This window comes from Corvus kubaryi, unplaced genomic scaffold (genome assembly GCF_017639235.1).
Source record: "Corvus kubaryi isolate FWS band 111438036 unplaced genomic scaffold, C.kubaryi_AGA036_p1.0 133, whole genome shotgun sequence".
Classification (NCBI taxonomy): Eukaryota; Metazoa; Chordata; class Aves; order Passeriformes; family Corvidae; genus Corvus; species Corvus kubaryi.
This window is the reverse complement of record NW_024580667.1, coordinates 22685522-22702946: the sequence shown is the minus strand read 5'-3', so window position 1 is coordinate 22702946 and position 17425 is coordinate 22685522. Positions and strand designations below refer to the sequence as shown.

The 17425-nt window shown below is 41.4% G+C and overlaps 2 protein-coding genes across 19 annotated transcripts in view; both read right to left on the bottom strand.

The window, feature by feature from the left end:
* The window catches only part of F7 (coagulation factor VII), an 8820-nt gene extending 3537 nt beyond the window's left edge, over positions 1–5283 (bottom strand). Inside the window, exons 1-5 of the mRNA XM_042039094.1 lie at positions 5124–5283; positions 2746–2906; positions 2156–2180; positions 1951–2064; positions 899–1039 (exon numbers count right to left, since the gene is read on the bottom strand). Coding sequence (XP_041895028.1) covers positions 899–1039; positions 1951–2064; positions 2156–2180; positions 2746–2906; positions 5124–5193 — 511 coding nt within the window. The 5' untranslated portion in view covers positions 5194–5283. The remainder of the gene's footprint in view (positions 1–898; positions 1040–1950; positions 2065–2155; positions 2181–2745; positions 2907–5123) is intronic.
* Positions 5284–12605: 7322 nt separating this feature from the next.
* The window catches only part of MCF2L (MCF.2 cell line derived transforming sequence like), a 157121-nt gene continuing 152301 nt past the window's right edge, over positions 12606–17425 (bottom strand). For 17 of the 18 annotated variants that reach the window (XM_042038886.1, XM_042038877.1, XM_042038913.1 and 14 more), the window contains 4 exons: positions 15929–16056; positions 15211–15323; positions 14978–15081; positions 12606–14856 (listed from right to left, as the gene is read on the bottom strand). In XM_042038886.1, the coding sequence (XP_041894820.1) occupies positions 14762–14856; positions 14978–15081; positions 15211–15323; positions 15929–16056 (440 nt within the window). In that variant the 3' untranslated portion in view covers positions 12606–14761. The remainder of the gene's footprint in view (positions 14857–14977; positions 15082–15210; positions 15324–15928; positions 16057–17425) is intronic. The other variant, XR_006017851.1, reaches the window with a different exon arrangement.

Here is a 17425-nt window from a genome sequence, read left to right as displayed (position 1 = left end):
AAAGAAAGAAAGAAAGAAAGAAAGAAAGAAAGAAAGAAAGAAAGAAAAAAGAAAAAGAAAAAGGAAAAAGAAAAGGGAAAAGGAAAAGGAAAAGAAAAAGAAAAAGAAAGAAAAAGAAAAAAAAAGAAAAAGAAAAAGAACAAAAGAAAAAGAAAAAAAGAAAAAGAAAAAAGAAAAAGAAAAAAGAAAAAGAAAAAAGAAAAAGAAAAAAAGAAAAAGAAAGAAAAGAAAAAGAAAAGAAAGAAAGAAAATAATGTAACTGTTTTTCTTTGGTTTTAATAGACCTCTTCCTGTCTTGACTCCTGTACTGAAATAAATATAGTAATAAAATCTAGTCACAATTTCAGATTGGAGAGACAACACTAAAACAATTCTGCTCCCAAAATATTTTTCTACTGTGGGTGTAAACTAATACAAAGAAAGGACTTGTGAGCCCCAGAGCCCCTCCACTCACTAGAAACCACTCAACCTGACCCCAAATCCCTGACCACCTGCTGCCCTGCCTTATTTAGATCACCTGGTGAGGAGTTTGTCTCCACTGCTCAGTTCTTTTCTACTTGACTAGTGGTGAGTGTGCTCCCAAAGGAAGAGATGGGTTCAGCTTCCTCCTAGCTCTGAGCAGGTGGGATGGTCCAATTTCCCACATTCCAGAGGAGTGAACCTCTGGGGCCAGGAAGAAGTCCAGAAGGATCTCTGCTTGGTGGGCATGCTGACAACTGCTCTTCTGGGGTGGCTAACTTGCACCAGAAGCCAAATGTACAATTTGGGACTCTGCCCACGGAGAAGAGGTGAGGAGCTGGTATCTGAGGGTTATGCATTGCACCTCCTGACACGTACACATTGAAAACTTTTCTTCCAGAGCTGGCTTAGACTTGGCATGAGGTTGGTAGTGTCTTACCTTGAGAGATGCAGGACACGCCATCACTCGCTAAAGTGTAATCATCATCACAGAAGCACAGTCGTCTTTTGGAGTGCCTGTCAGTACAGTACTGTGTGCAGCCACCGTTGTCTAAAATGCACTTCAGTTTGTCATCCACAGCTGAAGTCAGAGAAAGAGCATTTAGGTTTCAAGACCTGGATTTTTGTGCTTAACATTGATAACTTGCAGTTGGAATGTTGTCAGGAAAGCAAGGCAGGAAAAAAAGATTTCTGTGATTTATGCAGAGCAACTTCATCAAAAGTGCCTTCCATCAAAAGCTAGGCAGGCCTGAATCTCCAGGGATTAGGGAAGAATAGGCTTTGCTTAAGAAATATATACCTAAAATTAAATCAGTCAGCATTTATACAGTACCTGAGCTGTCTCAAGAATGGAGATATTGTAATAGTGTGGTAACCATCGTAATATATGACTGATAAATTATAATTCTTTGTATTTTGCCATTTAGTAGGAGGATGCTCTGGGATGACTGTTGAGACTGCTCTCCTAGACTTGATGAGTGCCTAGCCCTTGTCCAGACTCTGAGTGTTTTGAGGATGTAACACTCAATGTGCAGTGTCCTCTGAAATCAGTGGAAAGATATGTATTCATAAAACACTGGATCCTTCCCTTTGGGCTTTGTACCACGCATATGCTGTGCAGTTCTCACATACTGCATCGAGCTTCTAAATCAAAGTAACTTCAGCACTTGAGTAAGAAATAATTCCTCCTTTCCTCTCAGATGGTACACAAAAGGCAGTTTTAATTTTTTTTCCACAAAAAGTACCTTGCTGCCTTGCAGTGCCTGACTGCTATCTGGTTAGATGCATCATGCAACACCAAAAGCAGTATGAACAGTAGCTGTCACAGCTAGAATGATACAGAATCACAGAATCATAGAATATCCCAAGTTGGAAGGGACCAATGAGGATCAGCAAGTCCAAATCCAGAATTCTAATGATTGCTACTCTTTATCTCAATGCCTTGCATTTGAATTAATAATAGCATTTTTATTTTGTTATGTCACAGCTGACCTTTTTCACAGTTTTTGCCCTCGTATTCGACAGGACAGCGGCAAACATAATCCTGAAACTGGTCATCACAAATCCCGCCATTCTGACAGGGGTTGGAGGCACACTGGTTAGGGTCTGCAAAACATTCAGTGTCAGTCCAGCTCACACAAAGAGCTGCAGCAGTGGGAGTGTTCCACAGCTGTTAGAACATCCTGCATGATCGTACCAGAATAGGAGCGCCAGAACTCTTCCTGGAAGAAAAAGATGCGAGATTTAATTAAAGAAAAATCAACTCAAGTCTTACAGCCCTTGTTGCACAGGATGGGTTACCAACAGTCAGAGTGATGCTGCTTCTGCCTTTATAGTCTGTGACAGTTAATATCCATAAAATATTCTATTTTCTGGATCGTACATTATTTTCATATACTAATAGAGAAGAGCCTTGTTTAACACACATGAATGGGTCATCCGTAAATAGGCTCTGTATAGTTGAGGTGGGATTGACTGAAAAAGATGTTGCACAATACAATAATTTAAAGTATTGTCAGGGCAGACATTAGTGGGGGTTTGGGGAGATGACTTAGAGACCATCCATTTTGCCACCATCCCCTAGATGGGTACTGCCTGGGATTACCCATGCAGTGTGCTCTCCTGCAGTTCACTGCTGCTGTGCACCCCTGTAAATATAAAAGAAAAATGCAAACAGCAGGACACAAAGTGCTTTTTTAACTCTGGTGGCTTAAAGTGTCAAAGCACACCCTTGAGTAGGGAGAGTCCTTATGACAATGAGTGCTCACCCAGCCCTGTGTTACTTACTGTCCTTTCAACATCATGGTAAATCTCTCTTGCTTCCTCATGGGAACACTTTTCTTCTATGCATTCTCGCTCTAGTGACCCCAGCTTTATCTCTTCAAAGATGCTGTTGGCTCGTCTTTGCCTTTGCAAAACGTTGCTTGCCTCTTCCTGCTTTAGAAAGACTAAAAACAGCAGCACGTTCAGTTTGTCATACAACTGTGCTTGCCAGACAGAGAGGATGGGGGGGACGATTCCCCCTGACAGCTTTTCTACTTCCCAAGATTTTTCTGAAACACTTTAGAAAAGAAATGGGCAAATGTGAAAGAGTCTCCTTCCTCTGGCCTGCCTCACAGGTAAAGTGACAACACAGGAATTTTGGAGATCCTGGAGCTTAGGAGAAGATGGCGTGTTACAACAGCGGTGTGTGTGTGTGTATGTTGTATGTCAGTGACTCCTAAGGTACTGTTGCATGTCATGTGCATCTTAACATGTGCAGCAGTTTCTTACAGCTGTAGCAGCTGCAAAGCCTGTGTCACTTTATCTAGCACTGGTGTACGTGGCAAAATCTGATTTTTCTGTACTTGATACAGTCAGTCACAGTGACAGGTGGACTACAGTCGTGCCCTCACTGACAGTCACATGTTATTTCACACCCCTCCACTTACTGGACGTGAAGAAGGGATTTATCCCACCACTAGTAGACCACAATTTAAGAACCACTGCTTTAATATATTATCTTTGGTTTTCTTCTGTGGATGAGGTACATAGGAAGACTGGACAATGCTGATTGCATTTCCTAGTGGAGCCTGTGAAGGCTCCTAGCTCCTGCCATCACCACAGACTACAGCCGTGAAAGGGTCTTCTTGTGTGTCTCTACCCATGCTTTGGAAAGACATTGGGTACATAGGTCTGATAGCAGGCATCAGTAGAGCTCATTTCTTAGAACTGCACCAACTTGCAACTGGCAGAAGTGTGCACTGGAAACACTAATGTCATTGTCACCATGCTGACCTGCTCCTCAGCCTCAGGATGTAAGCACATCACACAGCCATGCTCTCCCAGTGTAATTCAGGATAAGGAACAAGAAGTCAGAGTGCTGGCATGTACTTTTGCTCCATGCACTACACAGAAAGTGTCTTGAAATTATTCTTTTTTCTTTTTTTTCCCTCCTATATGTCAGTAGGGGAGCTTCTGGAGCTTCATGCCAACAGCTTACATTTCAGCACTTTAACTATTTCACCTCTGCTTGTGGGTAGATTTGGGGATTGAGGCTGATGCGTATCTCCTGCCTTTCCCGAGGACATTCTCTCTGAAAGAGCGGAAGTTATCTTCTACCTGCTGAAAGGGCCCTGAGAGATGCTGAAGGACAGATTCATGTGTGTCCCCACCAATATACATCCAAACACAGATGCTGAGAGGATTTATTCCAGCCTGAAGTGATGCAAGGTGTCTGCATAAACATTTGTGTCTAATTCAGGATATTTGCATAATCACATGCAGAATAGTGGTAATTTCCCCCTGTATTTCAAAGTTACTTAGAGAAATAAAGTATTGTGTGGCATGTACTGAGTTTATCCCTGGGTGCTTCATAAACATTTGGTCATTATAGGAATGTCAGCTGGGTCTTCCTTGATTTCAGTCAGGCTCTATGCATTTGATATGGCTTTCCTTAAAGGATTTTAATTAACCTTATACTGCAGACACATGGCACATGTATCAGTGCTTGGGCACAGACTCTGATAGAAGAGCAGACCTGAGCACATGGCTGGGGATAAGCACATGGCTGGAGATGTCCAGCCACTCTTATTTTGGCATATCCACTTATTTGTATTGGATCACTTCTGACTTCACTACCTATTTTTTCACCTTTTGTCACTGCAACACAGAAGACCCAGTCAATGGCTAACTGTGAATCTGAGAGCACTGGATCTGCTTTACTAATATGGGAGCTGGTTTTTGGACACATACTGAGCAACTGAAGAGCTACCTCCTCTCTGCCTTCTACTGCTGCTGAAACAGGGTGGATCCTCCCCTCTTTAGTTACTCATCAGCTGAATGACAGGCTATTGATGCTTTGCTTTGAAAAATGTCCCAGTTCTATGTGAAATAACAGTAAATCCTAGTTCCTTTCTTCATGTAGACAGCTGGTGGTTTGTCTGCTGTCTGTGCAGCAAGATAATAAATTAATTTAGCAGTCTAGAGGTGCTTTTCCTTAGTTGGCAGAACAAGTTCATGGAGCCATTGCTGAGAATAAATAGAGCTTTAGAAAAACACACAGGCACAGCAGAAGACAGGATAAACATGCAACAGTGCTCAAAACTTGAAGTGGAAATCATCTCAGTAACAGGAAAGAGGTCCATTGCCAGTAAAGATAATTACAGCCATATCCTACAACATACCTGCATCCAGAGAATGATGAATCAGTAGCAGAAAGCAGAGAAACAAAGCCACACACTGCCTGGAAATCATGATGAACCCTGTGAGCTAGTGTCTCGGTAGTGTATTGACATTTCAGCAAGGACTGTTTGGCCAAAGGGCTCAGCTTCAAATGCTTGGAGCCAGAGGAGGGGCTGGCGAGTCATGGAAGCAGCAAAAGATCCATGACAGCCCGGCGAGCTGAGCAGAGGGGGGCACATGCAAATCCTGCAGTGTGCCCTTTTCACACAAGCAGGGAGCTTGGTTTTGAAGTGTGCTCCCCTGACCTGTGCAAAGGCTATGCTGATTACACAGGCTACTACCCCCGGCCCTGCATTTTCCATTTAATACACCTTTTCCATGAGAAACACGAACACTGGGACCCTGAATCCATAGGACAGGCATTAACTTGGCCACATAGCACCACATGCAGGGAGCAGTATTGTGATACTTATCTTGCATCAAGATACAGCCTTTCAATGCTTTTGAGTATGATTGTACCACTGGCATCTGTCTATTCCCATTTTTCTATCACCAGTTGAAACTCTGCACTTCTGCCTGAATTTGCTTGGAGACACTAATTAACCAGCAAGAGACACCCTACACTGGTTCTCTCCATCTTTGCTGCCAGACCCATGTGACCTGCACAGGTTGTACCAGCTGGAAGTGGCATGGAGCTGATCCACGTTGTACTTCATTAGTAACTACAGGGGCTTGAGGGGACACTCTACAGACAGTGTTTTATCTAGAGCATAAGCAGTCCCCTGATTTAATGGAAATCAATTAATGGCATCAGACTGGAGAGCTGACAACATTCTTGGGGAAATATTTACTTAAGATAGCAGCAAGGTAAAGAGCATGTTTGTCTGTGAGAAGTGAAGCATTGCCTGAAGGCTGGAGTGTTTTCCTGGCTGTTCTCCCTTTCCTGCATGGAACGGAAGGAGGGTGAGCCCTGCACCTGAATGCTACAGCAAAGGAAATCAACAGCAGGATTTTTACTTTGCTGCCAATGCTCAACATAACTCCTTGCAGAAATTGTGATTGCTTAGGAAAGTCAGGCTCCTGGCTGTTGTTTCCATGCAGTCCTGTTGTCTAGGGGCAGTACACACAGCTGGATATTCTCCTTTGAAATCACTTTCCCAAGAGGCGGTATCCAGGCACTCCTCTGGATCACAGCCTGGCTAATTCCCAGCAGCCCAGTTCCTGGGACAGCTGGGAACAGATGGCATGTCCTGTCCCAGACAGAGGAAGGAGGCCAGTTACTGGCAGGCAAAAGAAGATACAGCAGCCCTATGCTGCTTTTTGGGAACCCTCTCCATACCTCACAGCCTGCCAACACAACGCTTACTCCTTCTTTACTTGCCTGTCGCAGTGCGTTGAAAATAGCAAGTGTGTGTTCAGATTAGCAAGACCAAACCTAAGCTTGAAAATTTCTTTTTAGCTCATCTTCTTGGAAAAGATCTAGCCCCATCTAGCTGCATGAGTCACACAGATCAGAGAATGAAGTTCTGCCTTCTCTGCCTAAGGCCAGCCTGAGTCTGCACCTATGCCCCCCACTCCCTTTGTTTCCTTGCTGGGTGGGTGTCTCCCTGCCAGGGAGGGTGGAGTGGCTGCCACTCCACAGTGGCATTGCAGCAGCTCTGCAACCTCTGCCTTCTTTGTAATGTGCAGATCCTGTAGGAGTCTGATGCAGTATTTTCCTTTTGCCTTCCTTCCTCTGCTGGCATCCCTTAAACTGGAAAGGTTTTGCTTTTATTTCTTGGGAATACAGCCAAACAGTTATTTTTAGAGCCCAGGAAGAAGCCCAAGGGCTGGGAACAAGAGTCAGTTCATATGGGGACCATCCTTCTTCCAAGAAAATTAATGAAATTAGGCTCCATCAGGATAAACCTGAGAAGGGTCACTGAGGATTCAGCACTCCCAGGACCACATTACAGCTCTTTAAGAATTTCATACTGACAGATCTCATCACAAAGGTGTTTCTTACTAACTTCAGCTGGGTTGAAGTAGTTTCCTACTTTGTTGCTTAAAGAGCTGTGTTTTTAAAGAAGAGCTCCCCTTCCTTACAGTCTTAGACCCCAAATGTCCTTGGTTTCAGCTGGTATACAGTTAATTTTCTTCTCAGTAGCTTGTACAGTGCTGTGGTTTGGATTCAGTGTGAGGATAATGATAACACACCTATGTTTCAGCTGTTGCTGAACAGTGCTTCTCCTGTCAGGGTCTTTTCAGTGTCTCACCCTCTGCCAGTGTGGAGCTACACAAAAAGCAGTGAGAGAGCATGGCCAGGACAAGTGACCCAAACTGACCAAAGGGATTTTCCATAAAATAGAATGTCATGCTCAGTACATAAACTGGGGGTACTTGGCTGGGAGGGGAAGATCACTGCTTGGAAATCGGGTGGGCATTGGTCAGTCGGTGGTGAGCAATTGTATTGTGCATCACTTTTTCTCTTGGTTTTTTTCTTTCTCTCTGTGTCTCTGCTTTTTATTCTACTAATACTATCACATTAGTATTATTAATATTATTATATTTTACTTTGCTTCAATTATTACGATGTTCTTATTTCAACCTGTTTTTCCTGATTCTCCTCCTCATCTCCCAGGGAGGTTGGCATTGAGGGAGCAGCTGCCTGGTACTTAGTTGGTGTCTGGGATTAAACCATGACAGTCCCCTTGGTGCTCAATGTAGGGCCTGGAAAGTTGAGATGATGTCTGATCTGACCATAGAGTATTAAAACAAGTTTGTTATAAGCCTTCATTGCATTGGTTTAATAGTCACTGGTCACAGTGCTGATTTATTTGCCACCAGAGTGGTTGTGCTTGTTCTCAGGGTTGTGTTATGCAATACTTGCAGCATTTGTTTGCTGTGTTGGTGCTTGTCGCCTTCGGGGCCTGGGTTGTGTTGTACTTCCTAGTATCGGCTTTTGATCTGATAGAATCTCTGGCTGCGAAACGAACCCAGTGTGTGTTCTCAGCATCGCTGTCCCCTTTGTATTTGGGGAGCCATCTACTGGGAACTATTAATAATTACACCTAGCCCCAAACCCCATGACAAACACTGCTACGCGAAGGAAGAGGAAAGGGATTCAATTTCCAGCAACAGGCTCTAAGTTACACCAATTCTGTTAACGAGCATTGGCGCTACTCACACTCCAGCTGATTTCACTCGGGGGGTTGTCCAGCACACCCGAAATTGACTGCCCCAGGGGTGGAAGCACAGCCCCACCATCCACCATGGACAGACCAGCAGGCACCAGAACAGGGTGAAGCTTCAAAACACCTGCAGTATGTTGGTGATATCATCGTGTGGGGTGATACAGCAGAAGTTTTGGATAAAGGGAAGAAAATAGTCTAAATCATTCTGAAAGACGGTTTTGCCATAAAACAAAGTAAAGGTCAAGGGACCTGCACAGGAGATTCAGCTTTAGGGAATACAACAGTGAGATGGGTGTTGCCACATCCCAATGGATGTGATCATAAAATAACAGCAATGTCTCCACCAACTAACAGGATATACAAGCTTTCTTAGGCACTCCAGGTTTCTGGAAAATCCACATTCCAAACTGCAGTCTGATTGTCAGCCCTCTCTATCAAGTGACTGGGAAGAATAATTTCAACTGGGGCCCTGAGCAACAAGCCTTTGGACAAGTCAAGCAAATAGTAGTTCTTGATGTGGCCCTTGAGCCAGTTGGAACAGGGCAAGATGTAAAGAATGTGCTTTACACCACGGAAAGGGAAGACAGTCCTGCCTGGAGCCTCTGGCAGAAAGTACCGGAGAGACTCAAGATTGATCCATATGCTTTTGGAGCCACATTGACTCCAGAGGATTGAAAGCTACTGTACTGTAACTGATAAAGAGCTCCTGGCAGCTTATGAAGGCATTCAAGTGGCTTTGGAGGTGACTGGTACTGAAGCACATCTCCCCCTGACACCCTGGTTACTGGTGCTGCATTGGATGTTTGAAGGAAAGGTCCCCTCTTCACACCATGCAACTGATGGTTGTGCAGTGATGATGGAATCAGAACTGTTTTCAGCATGCAACAATCAAACACCACGTGCCGTATTTCCTGCCCTGAAAAATTATTATGAAAGATGAGGACCAGGGTCATGGATTGAATGAATTCAGTGGACTTCTGTAAGGATGGCCTATAGACCAAGAGAATGGTATCTGTGTAGATCTATCAAAAGATGGAAAAGGTGATGGGGTATTTGGAAGTGTGGGACCTGGCATGACACAAGTGGTATGGAATAAGGGTTGGGTACTGTTCTGGTTTCAGCTGGGACAGAATTCATCTTCTTCTTCAATGCAATGCTGGGCTTTTTGGATTCAGTATGAGAATAATGATAACACACTGATGTTTTTGCTGTTGCTCAGTAGTGCTTACCCTGAGGGACTTATTTTTGAGTTTCATGCTCTGCCAGTAAGCAGCTGCACCAGAGTGAGTATGGCCAGGACAGATGACCCAAACTGGCCAAAGGGATATTCCCTTCTTAGAAGTCAGGCCCAATATATAAACTGGAAGAGTTAAGTGGAAGGGGATGATTGCTGCTCAGGGCTGGGCTGGTCACTGGTCACTGGTGCTGAGCAATTGTATAGTCATCACTTGTCCTTTCTTGGGTTTTTTATCTCTCTCCCTCTTACTACTAGGGGTATAATTAGTTTATTATCATTATTATTATTATATTTTACTTCGTTTCATTTATTAAAGTGTTCTTGCCTCAACCCACAAGTTTTACTTTTCTGTTCCTGATTCTCCTCCCTAGTCCACTGGGTGGTGGGAGTGAGCAGCTGCATGATGGTCATCTCCTGTTTGGGGTTAAACCATGTCACCAGCCAGAGGAGGAAACAGTTTGCTTTTCTTCCCCAGAAGATCCCTATGTGTTACTTTTTTTCCTTCTTGTGTGGTCTTGCTCATGAGATCAATCCTGTAGTTCTGCTCTATAAATCTCCTTTCCAGTGTGGGCTTCAGCTTTGGCTTATGTTTTCTGAGCAATTCCAAGAAAAATGAACTGCAGTTCAATTGAAAATTAATATATATTAATGCAGACATGTACCCCTAATGCTCATGGGTGCTACTAGAATCAGTCTGGGGACAGCTCTTTAGAAAATACGATTTAGGATATTTTTTGATGTGCCGAAGTTTTTTATTTTAAAAAAATAAGAAAGTTAAAAAATTAAACATGAAAAATGTTAACAATATGGAGTAAAATCTAAAGTAGAAACATGAGCCTGAAGACATGATGTTGTCTCAGAAGGTGTCCTTCTTTATATTTGCTTTGTTTCCTGCTGACATTTTTAAAAGAAGCACTCTTACAACTTTGTTATTTTTAGTTCATGTTTTAGGTTGAGGAGGAGGTATGTATGGAAGCTATTGGGAACTGGGCAGTTTGATCTGATCCAACAAGTCACTGGTCATTTCAACATGAGTTTTGTCGTCAATACTCAGAACAACTTAAAAAAATAAATCAATATTAATTCCATTTTGAAGAGGCAATCAGAGATCATTTGAGTAAACTGACAAAGCTGTGTCTAGGTAAGAAAGCTTTAGGAACAATCTGCTTCTTGAATTTGCAATAGCAGCTTGCCATCAATCATTTATCAGACTGACTAAAAGCAAAGACTTTGAGCAAGTTAATAATTTCTCATTTCTGTTAGACTAATCTATAAATAGATGAGTTCTATGCTGATAAGCTTTAAAGCAAATTATTTGAGATTTAGACCTCAAAATAGAAACACTTTCCAGGAGAAAATTATCTGCCTGACAGAGTTCTGTATCCCCATATAGCAATTATTCTCAAAAAGAGGAAAGAGAAGATGGGAAGACAATTTTTTTGTGTGACAATATCTGAATACAAGTGCTTAACATTGTATTTTTAAATTTTGATGTGGGCTATTTCTTTCTCTCTTCCTTCACTGCTTGAGAAGGATATCTGAAAATAGAGAGAACAAAGGAAGAAAAAGATAATAAAGGCAGTGTGCCCCAAAGTTTGTCTGTTTAATGCCACATATCTCAGTTGGTAATGAGAGATATTAACTCTAGTACAAACCTTTTCTTGACTGTCCTGAGGCCATCACAGCTACAAAAGCACCACTAGCAAATCCATAGTCTTTTAAATGTAGGTGAGGACCTCACTGCCCTGTCAACGGATGGGGAGTGAATAAAAATTTCTCTCCTTTCAAATGAAAGCCCAGAGAAGGTACTTCAGTATCTAAATATCTTATTTTGGTAATACAATCTCTAAACACAGTTTACACAAAGTCTTATGGAACAACGGAATTTATCTCTTCTATTCCTGCATCCTTAATTAAGGGATTTTATTATTTTTACCTGAATTTACCTGAATACCCCTGAATTTGGGTTGCTTCATTATACCAGGCAGATCTGGTTCTGGCCAAATACATCAAGGGAGGTTTCTAATTCTGGAAACTTGTGTGGACACTCCAAACTTCACAGTGGAGTTCACAGTAACATCTAACATATCACTGAGAAAGGGAATGGGAGTTCCAGTCATTTACAGTTAAGTGATGGTCCAACTTCCTCATTTTTGCTGAATGACAACATCTGTGCAGGATGGAGAAAATGTTTTATATTCCAACTAGCAAACTGCTTCTGTATCTATGAAACACTGTGCCCCAACTTGGAGACAGTGACCTAAGAAACCAATCATTATTAGGTTTTTATATAGAAAACCCTTTACTTTTACTCTTTACTAAGGTACATTTGGGCTGGAATTCTTTCATTCTTTTGCTCTAACAAGTATGATGTGGGTCCTCTCAAAAAGGTTGGACCTCCTTTTGCTCAGAAAAGTAGGACTGCCTATTACAGAGGGAGCTGTCATGATAACAAGATCAAGAGTAAACAAAAAGCAGTCAAGTTTCAGTAACACCGTAACTGGTTCATGTAATGCACATGGCCAACAGCTCAGCCCAAATCACTCCAGTCAGTGTTAAATTCACCTCCTACCATGGCATGATGGTCCTTAAAGCCATCAATCAGTGAATGTACAAGTAAGTTCCTCTTCAGATGCAGCAAGGGTGAACATGGTGTCTGGTTTCTCACCCAGCCGTGGCCAGATGCAGACCTCCAACTTGCTCTGCTAATACCACAGGATCCATGGATACACAGCCTTCTTTGGGAAAACCCAACAGTGATGTGCTTTCTTTCAGAAAAGGGTGAGTGGGAAAAAGGGAATAAATCCAATTACCTGGCAATGGCTTTCATTTTTTATCCTCAGCCTGCAGACAGCCTTTAATTCCCTAGTGCCAGGCAAGTGATTCTAAGTGAGATGTGATCACGAAGGTGAAATGGTGTTTTGCTGAGATGGTCCCAGAATGAGCAGGCTGAGGATTTGAATACACAGATCTGGTTTTCTGTTCCAAATCCTAGAACCTCTCTCTGTTTTAATATGATACCCACAAAAAGGTTTCAAGATTGTGAATAAAATAAACCCCAGAGCATGTCTATATAAAGGCATTCAGCAAGAAGCGCTGAAATTTATTCAAATTAATTACAGTAGAGACCTCTGACTTTGAACTTCTAATTCACAACAGCAGTAAAAAAGGAAATGGTGAAATGGGTTGTATTAAAGTGCAATGATGTGGAAAAAACCATTGAAATAACACAAATGAGGCTGCAGTGAGAAATGAAATGACAGTCTCATCCAAGCAATGACAGCAATATATAAGTAAATTATGTTACAGATAATTTACAAAATAACTTACATAGATGAAGATAAGATGAATCTCATGTTGCTATTCCATTGTTAAATATCAGACTAAATATTCCTGGTCAGCACAGTATTATATGGAATAAGAAAAAAAAGATCAGAGGATTTCTGTTTTGAAAAAGATGCCTGAAGTAAAACCCTGATCAGCATTTATATTGAAGTATTGCAAGAAACCTAAGTATTTATGAATTGTAAAGTGACACATTCAGCAGCATGAAGACTATAAATACATCTTTTACATTGATACATTATATCTACACACATATACATATCTACACGTACATGTATTATACACACAAGCACATACATGCACATATATATGTGCATAAATATGTGTGTGTGCATATACATGCTTTAATTTGTGCTGACCATGGTCAGCTGCATTTTGATTGCGTCTGGGGTAGGGTTGCTTCTGCATCATTCTTAGGAGTGTTTGTCATTTAAGTTTTCTACTCTGCAGCCTCTAAAACATAAAATTCTGGCATAAAGATAGAATTCAGGGCTCAGCCATCAGAGAATCTGATGATTAACACAGTTCCCATTGACATAATCTGCTGTGCTTAGTGCTTCTGAAAAGTTATGCTCTTTATGTCCCCATTATTTTTAAATAATATGGTGCATGAATCAGTTAAACCTGTTTTCATATAAGCAAAAATATTTGAGAGATGGAAAGGAATGAATACAGTATTCTATACCTGCACTTAGTTTTGTACTGTAAGGTGTGCAAAGAACATCTGACAAAGAGAAAACTTGCAACACTGGCTTACATCATACCCTGAAAACTGACAAGTTTAGCATAACCCTTCCTTTAAAAAAATTTAAAATACTTATCTGTAGCATAAATCTGACTCTTCTCTAAGGTTTTTTTCCTCCTGTGCTCCCCTTTTGTAGAAAAGTTATGTCATTGGGGTTTCTTCTCTTTCAATTAATCTGGAACACTATGGACTAAAAATGCATTGGATTTCCAGCCCTCATAGGTTTGTTTGAAGGAAGGCTCTTGACCCCCAGTGCAGTTACAATGCCTTCCTCTGGCTGTAGCTGCACATTAATTGTGAGAGCTGAAAGTAACCATGCAATTACTGTTTATTAAAAAATAATTTAGTGAATAAAAACATTTGTGTTTCATTGTCCACCTGAATAAGGAAAAAGATACTACTAAATTGCCAAGGCTGTGTAAACACAGTGATCTTGGTAAAGAATTTGGTTGTGAGGCCAAAATACCTCAGAAAAAGCTATTCCATTGCACAAGTCACTAAAATGTTGGAAAGGATAAAGTAATAGTTTCTTTTGATGTTGTTGTGGTCAGTGAATTGGTCATGTCTGCATCCCTGCCTCTAGGGAGCAGGAGAATATCCTGAAAACCCAAGAGGAAAGGGTGGACCAAACTTCCTTCCTTATTGCCGTAAGAGTCCCATTCGCTGCATTGACCGAGGTATGTCCTTGGAGAAAGGGTTTCTTGGGGAGAAGAAATTGTAAACGTAGATTTATTTTCCTCATACCTATCCTGTACAGTGATTGCTATGCTATTAGTTTACAATGAGCATTTAGCATTGAACACATTTTGTCTGCTCACATTCAGATTCTGGCTGTTACAAAAAGTTCTACAGAAACCTGATTGTGTGTCAAAGAGAAAACGCACTTTATGCTAGCAGCTCTTCAGAGCAGAAACCTCTACAAAATCCTATTTCAAATCATTTTACTTTTATTTACAACTTCACATTCCATGCACTTTTCATTGGGATCTTCTGGGAGAACCTGTGGAAGTCACCACTAAAAATACTCAGAGCTGGCAACACAGAACTTGTGGTTCTTCAATGAAGTCCAAAGTCCAGAACTCTGCAGCAAATGACAATCTCCAGATTTACCTTCCAGGGAGGTGGGATGAACATTTCACATTAGCCCTTAATGTCAGAGAAGCTGGTGCTACTGACATTGCAGCTATCACTGCAACTTGATGATGTGCTCAAAGTGCTGGAGGCAGTGCCTGATTCTGGGAAAGGGAGGAAAAAAACCCCACAAGAAAATATTATATAGTGGTTGTTTTTCATTACTTTCTTTGATAAAAGGAATCTTCAAAGAGACAATAATCTCAGTTAAAATAAATAGCCTACCAGAGCTGCTTAAAGATTGAGCTGATTTTGAGTTGCCTATGAGCATCAGCAGGTTGCTTGCTGGAATCCAACCTTCTCTACCACTGCTCAGGTTCTTTACAAACCTAAAAAAAATAGATAAAAATATTAGAAGTCAGATTGCTTCATTTGATGCCTTTGAAAGTTTTGCCCTAAACATCTGCCTTCTAAACACAGTTCTGCGTATAAAAATTTCCAAACACAGATCTGCGTACCAAAGTCCATCCTCCCCTTCACGAATCAGTTGAACTAGATCTCCACTTTTCACTGTAAATTCTTCAGAAACTCCTTTGTCATAATCAGTCACAACTGTATATTTACCAGGAGTCTAAATGCACACAGAGGAAAGAAAACAAATTATTTCTGTTGAGTACTTTAAGGTATGTTGCAGCTTTTGTTATGTAATTATAGTACTTTTCCCTTCTTTCTCATGTACCTACATGCTGAAGATGGTGTAAATACTGGGGCAGTAAAATTCTGCTGACTGATTGCATGCAAATTCAATACATTAATTCTCATATCCTGAAAAATATTCAGTGAAATGTTCCCATTACAACAATTAATTCATGTGTCTACAGAAAATAAAACCAGAAGAAAAAGAAAACCTGGCAAACCCATGCCATGGTGTCTGTGTGGAAGTCTATTGGCATGGTAGCTGAACTTCTCATCACTTGATTGCTGTACCATGGCACAAGCAGCCACGACTCACTGGGCTGCAGGTGTGCAAAGCCACAGAGGGACCTCCCCAAGGTACAAAAATGGGGCTGATTTAAGAGAAGGGGTTCTTCTCCATTGCCCTGGAAATTTTGCCCAGCTGAGCATTTCAAGGCAGACATTTCCCCTCCTGCCAGCTGCAAAAGCATTTCTGTATCCTGGCACACACGCTGTACTGGTACCCCTTGCTTAGCTCCATAGGAAAGCATTTCTGGTTACCAGCTTCATCTCGCCTCCCCCTCCTCCTCCTTCTTCCTCCGCATCCGATGAATTCAGCGGTTCTTCAGCACTAGACCAGCCATCATTTTCTTCAGATGCATCAAGAGAATGGGATGGTTTGGCCCAACCTTGGGGAAGGAACAGCCAACAGTTAACTTCGCAGCAGTGAGCCACTGACTGGGAGAAACATTCTCCCCACTGAAAAGCTCGTAAGTGATCAGCATAAACAGGAGGAAAACTGTACACAGGGAGGTTATTACAGTCACTGGGTGAAATTCACTGCTGGCAAAAGTTGGCCTGCTTCCATCTGAGTAAGTGGAGTTGTGGCTATGCATGGAAGTGAATTTAGCCCTTTGGATTTATATGAAGGGAAATGAATGGAGAGAATGCAAATTTCCAACTGAAAGGCAAATACATATAAATATTTGTATAATAAATATATATTATACAAAGATGAACGAGATATAGATACTGTTTTTCCTTGGGAGGAAGCAGAAGACAGGAACATACACTTTCTGGGAAGAGGTTGAACACGCAAAGCCACCTAACTGGTTTGCTGGAATAAGGGATAGATGAGCCTTGCCTCCTTCACACTGTTAACAACTGTCAAAAAATTCCACACAAGCTACAAGCACTCTATACTTCACCTGACAAGGTAGCCCATTATTTATGAATGTTCAGGCTGACACAAGAATACTTAATTACTCTGACTTATCTTGGTGTTACATCACTGCAACAAACACCACAACAATCTCCTGCCTGACTCCTACTGCTTTTTCTCTCTCAGGGTGAAGCATTTAATTTATTCATAAAGCTGAATCATATCCAGAGTGCACAAAATTCTCTTTCAAATAAAATTAAATTAATTTTTATTAGTGGGATGCTTTACACCAAGTTCAGCGGCTACTAATAAATGTGTTGAGCTCATAATGAAAAAAAGTCAAAAAAGACAAGTATTTGTAAGCAAGCTTTCGTTTCAAGCAAAATAGTAACAACAGTGAAACTCAATGAAAAGAATGAAAAGAAGAACAAACTTCCCATTTTATGTAACTATTAGTTAAATTAAGAAAGCACCAGCATTTTTGCTTATCACTGCTCCTGAGGCATTTGTCGCCCAGCTGGTCATGTCAGTGCATTAGGAAAAACCTGAGCAGTGCAGAGTAAAGCCAAAGAAATCATAGAAAGGAATCACACCCAGAGCACACCAACAGAGTGGGATTTTTACCTTGCCTATGCTGGTGAGTGACCTGCACAAGATTAGAAGTACTGACCCATTTGGCCCTGTCCAGGGTTAAGAATGAACTTCCATCTGTGAAGAAACTGAGTAATAAATTTCTGCTGTATTCCATGAAAATTTCCTTGGAAGCTTACATCTTGTAGTTATCTTGTTGGACACAGCTGAAACCATTTCTGTTATTTCCAAGTTAAGAACAATGCAACAAAAGAAAACTTGGTTTCTCCTAACGCTCTAAGTGCCTGTAACCTCATACTCACTGG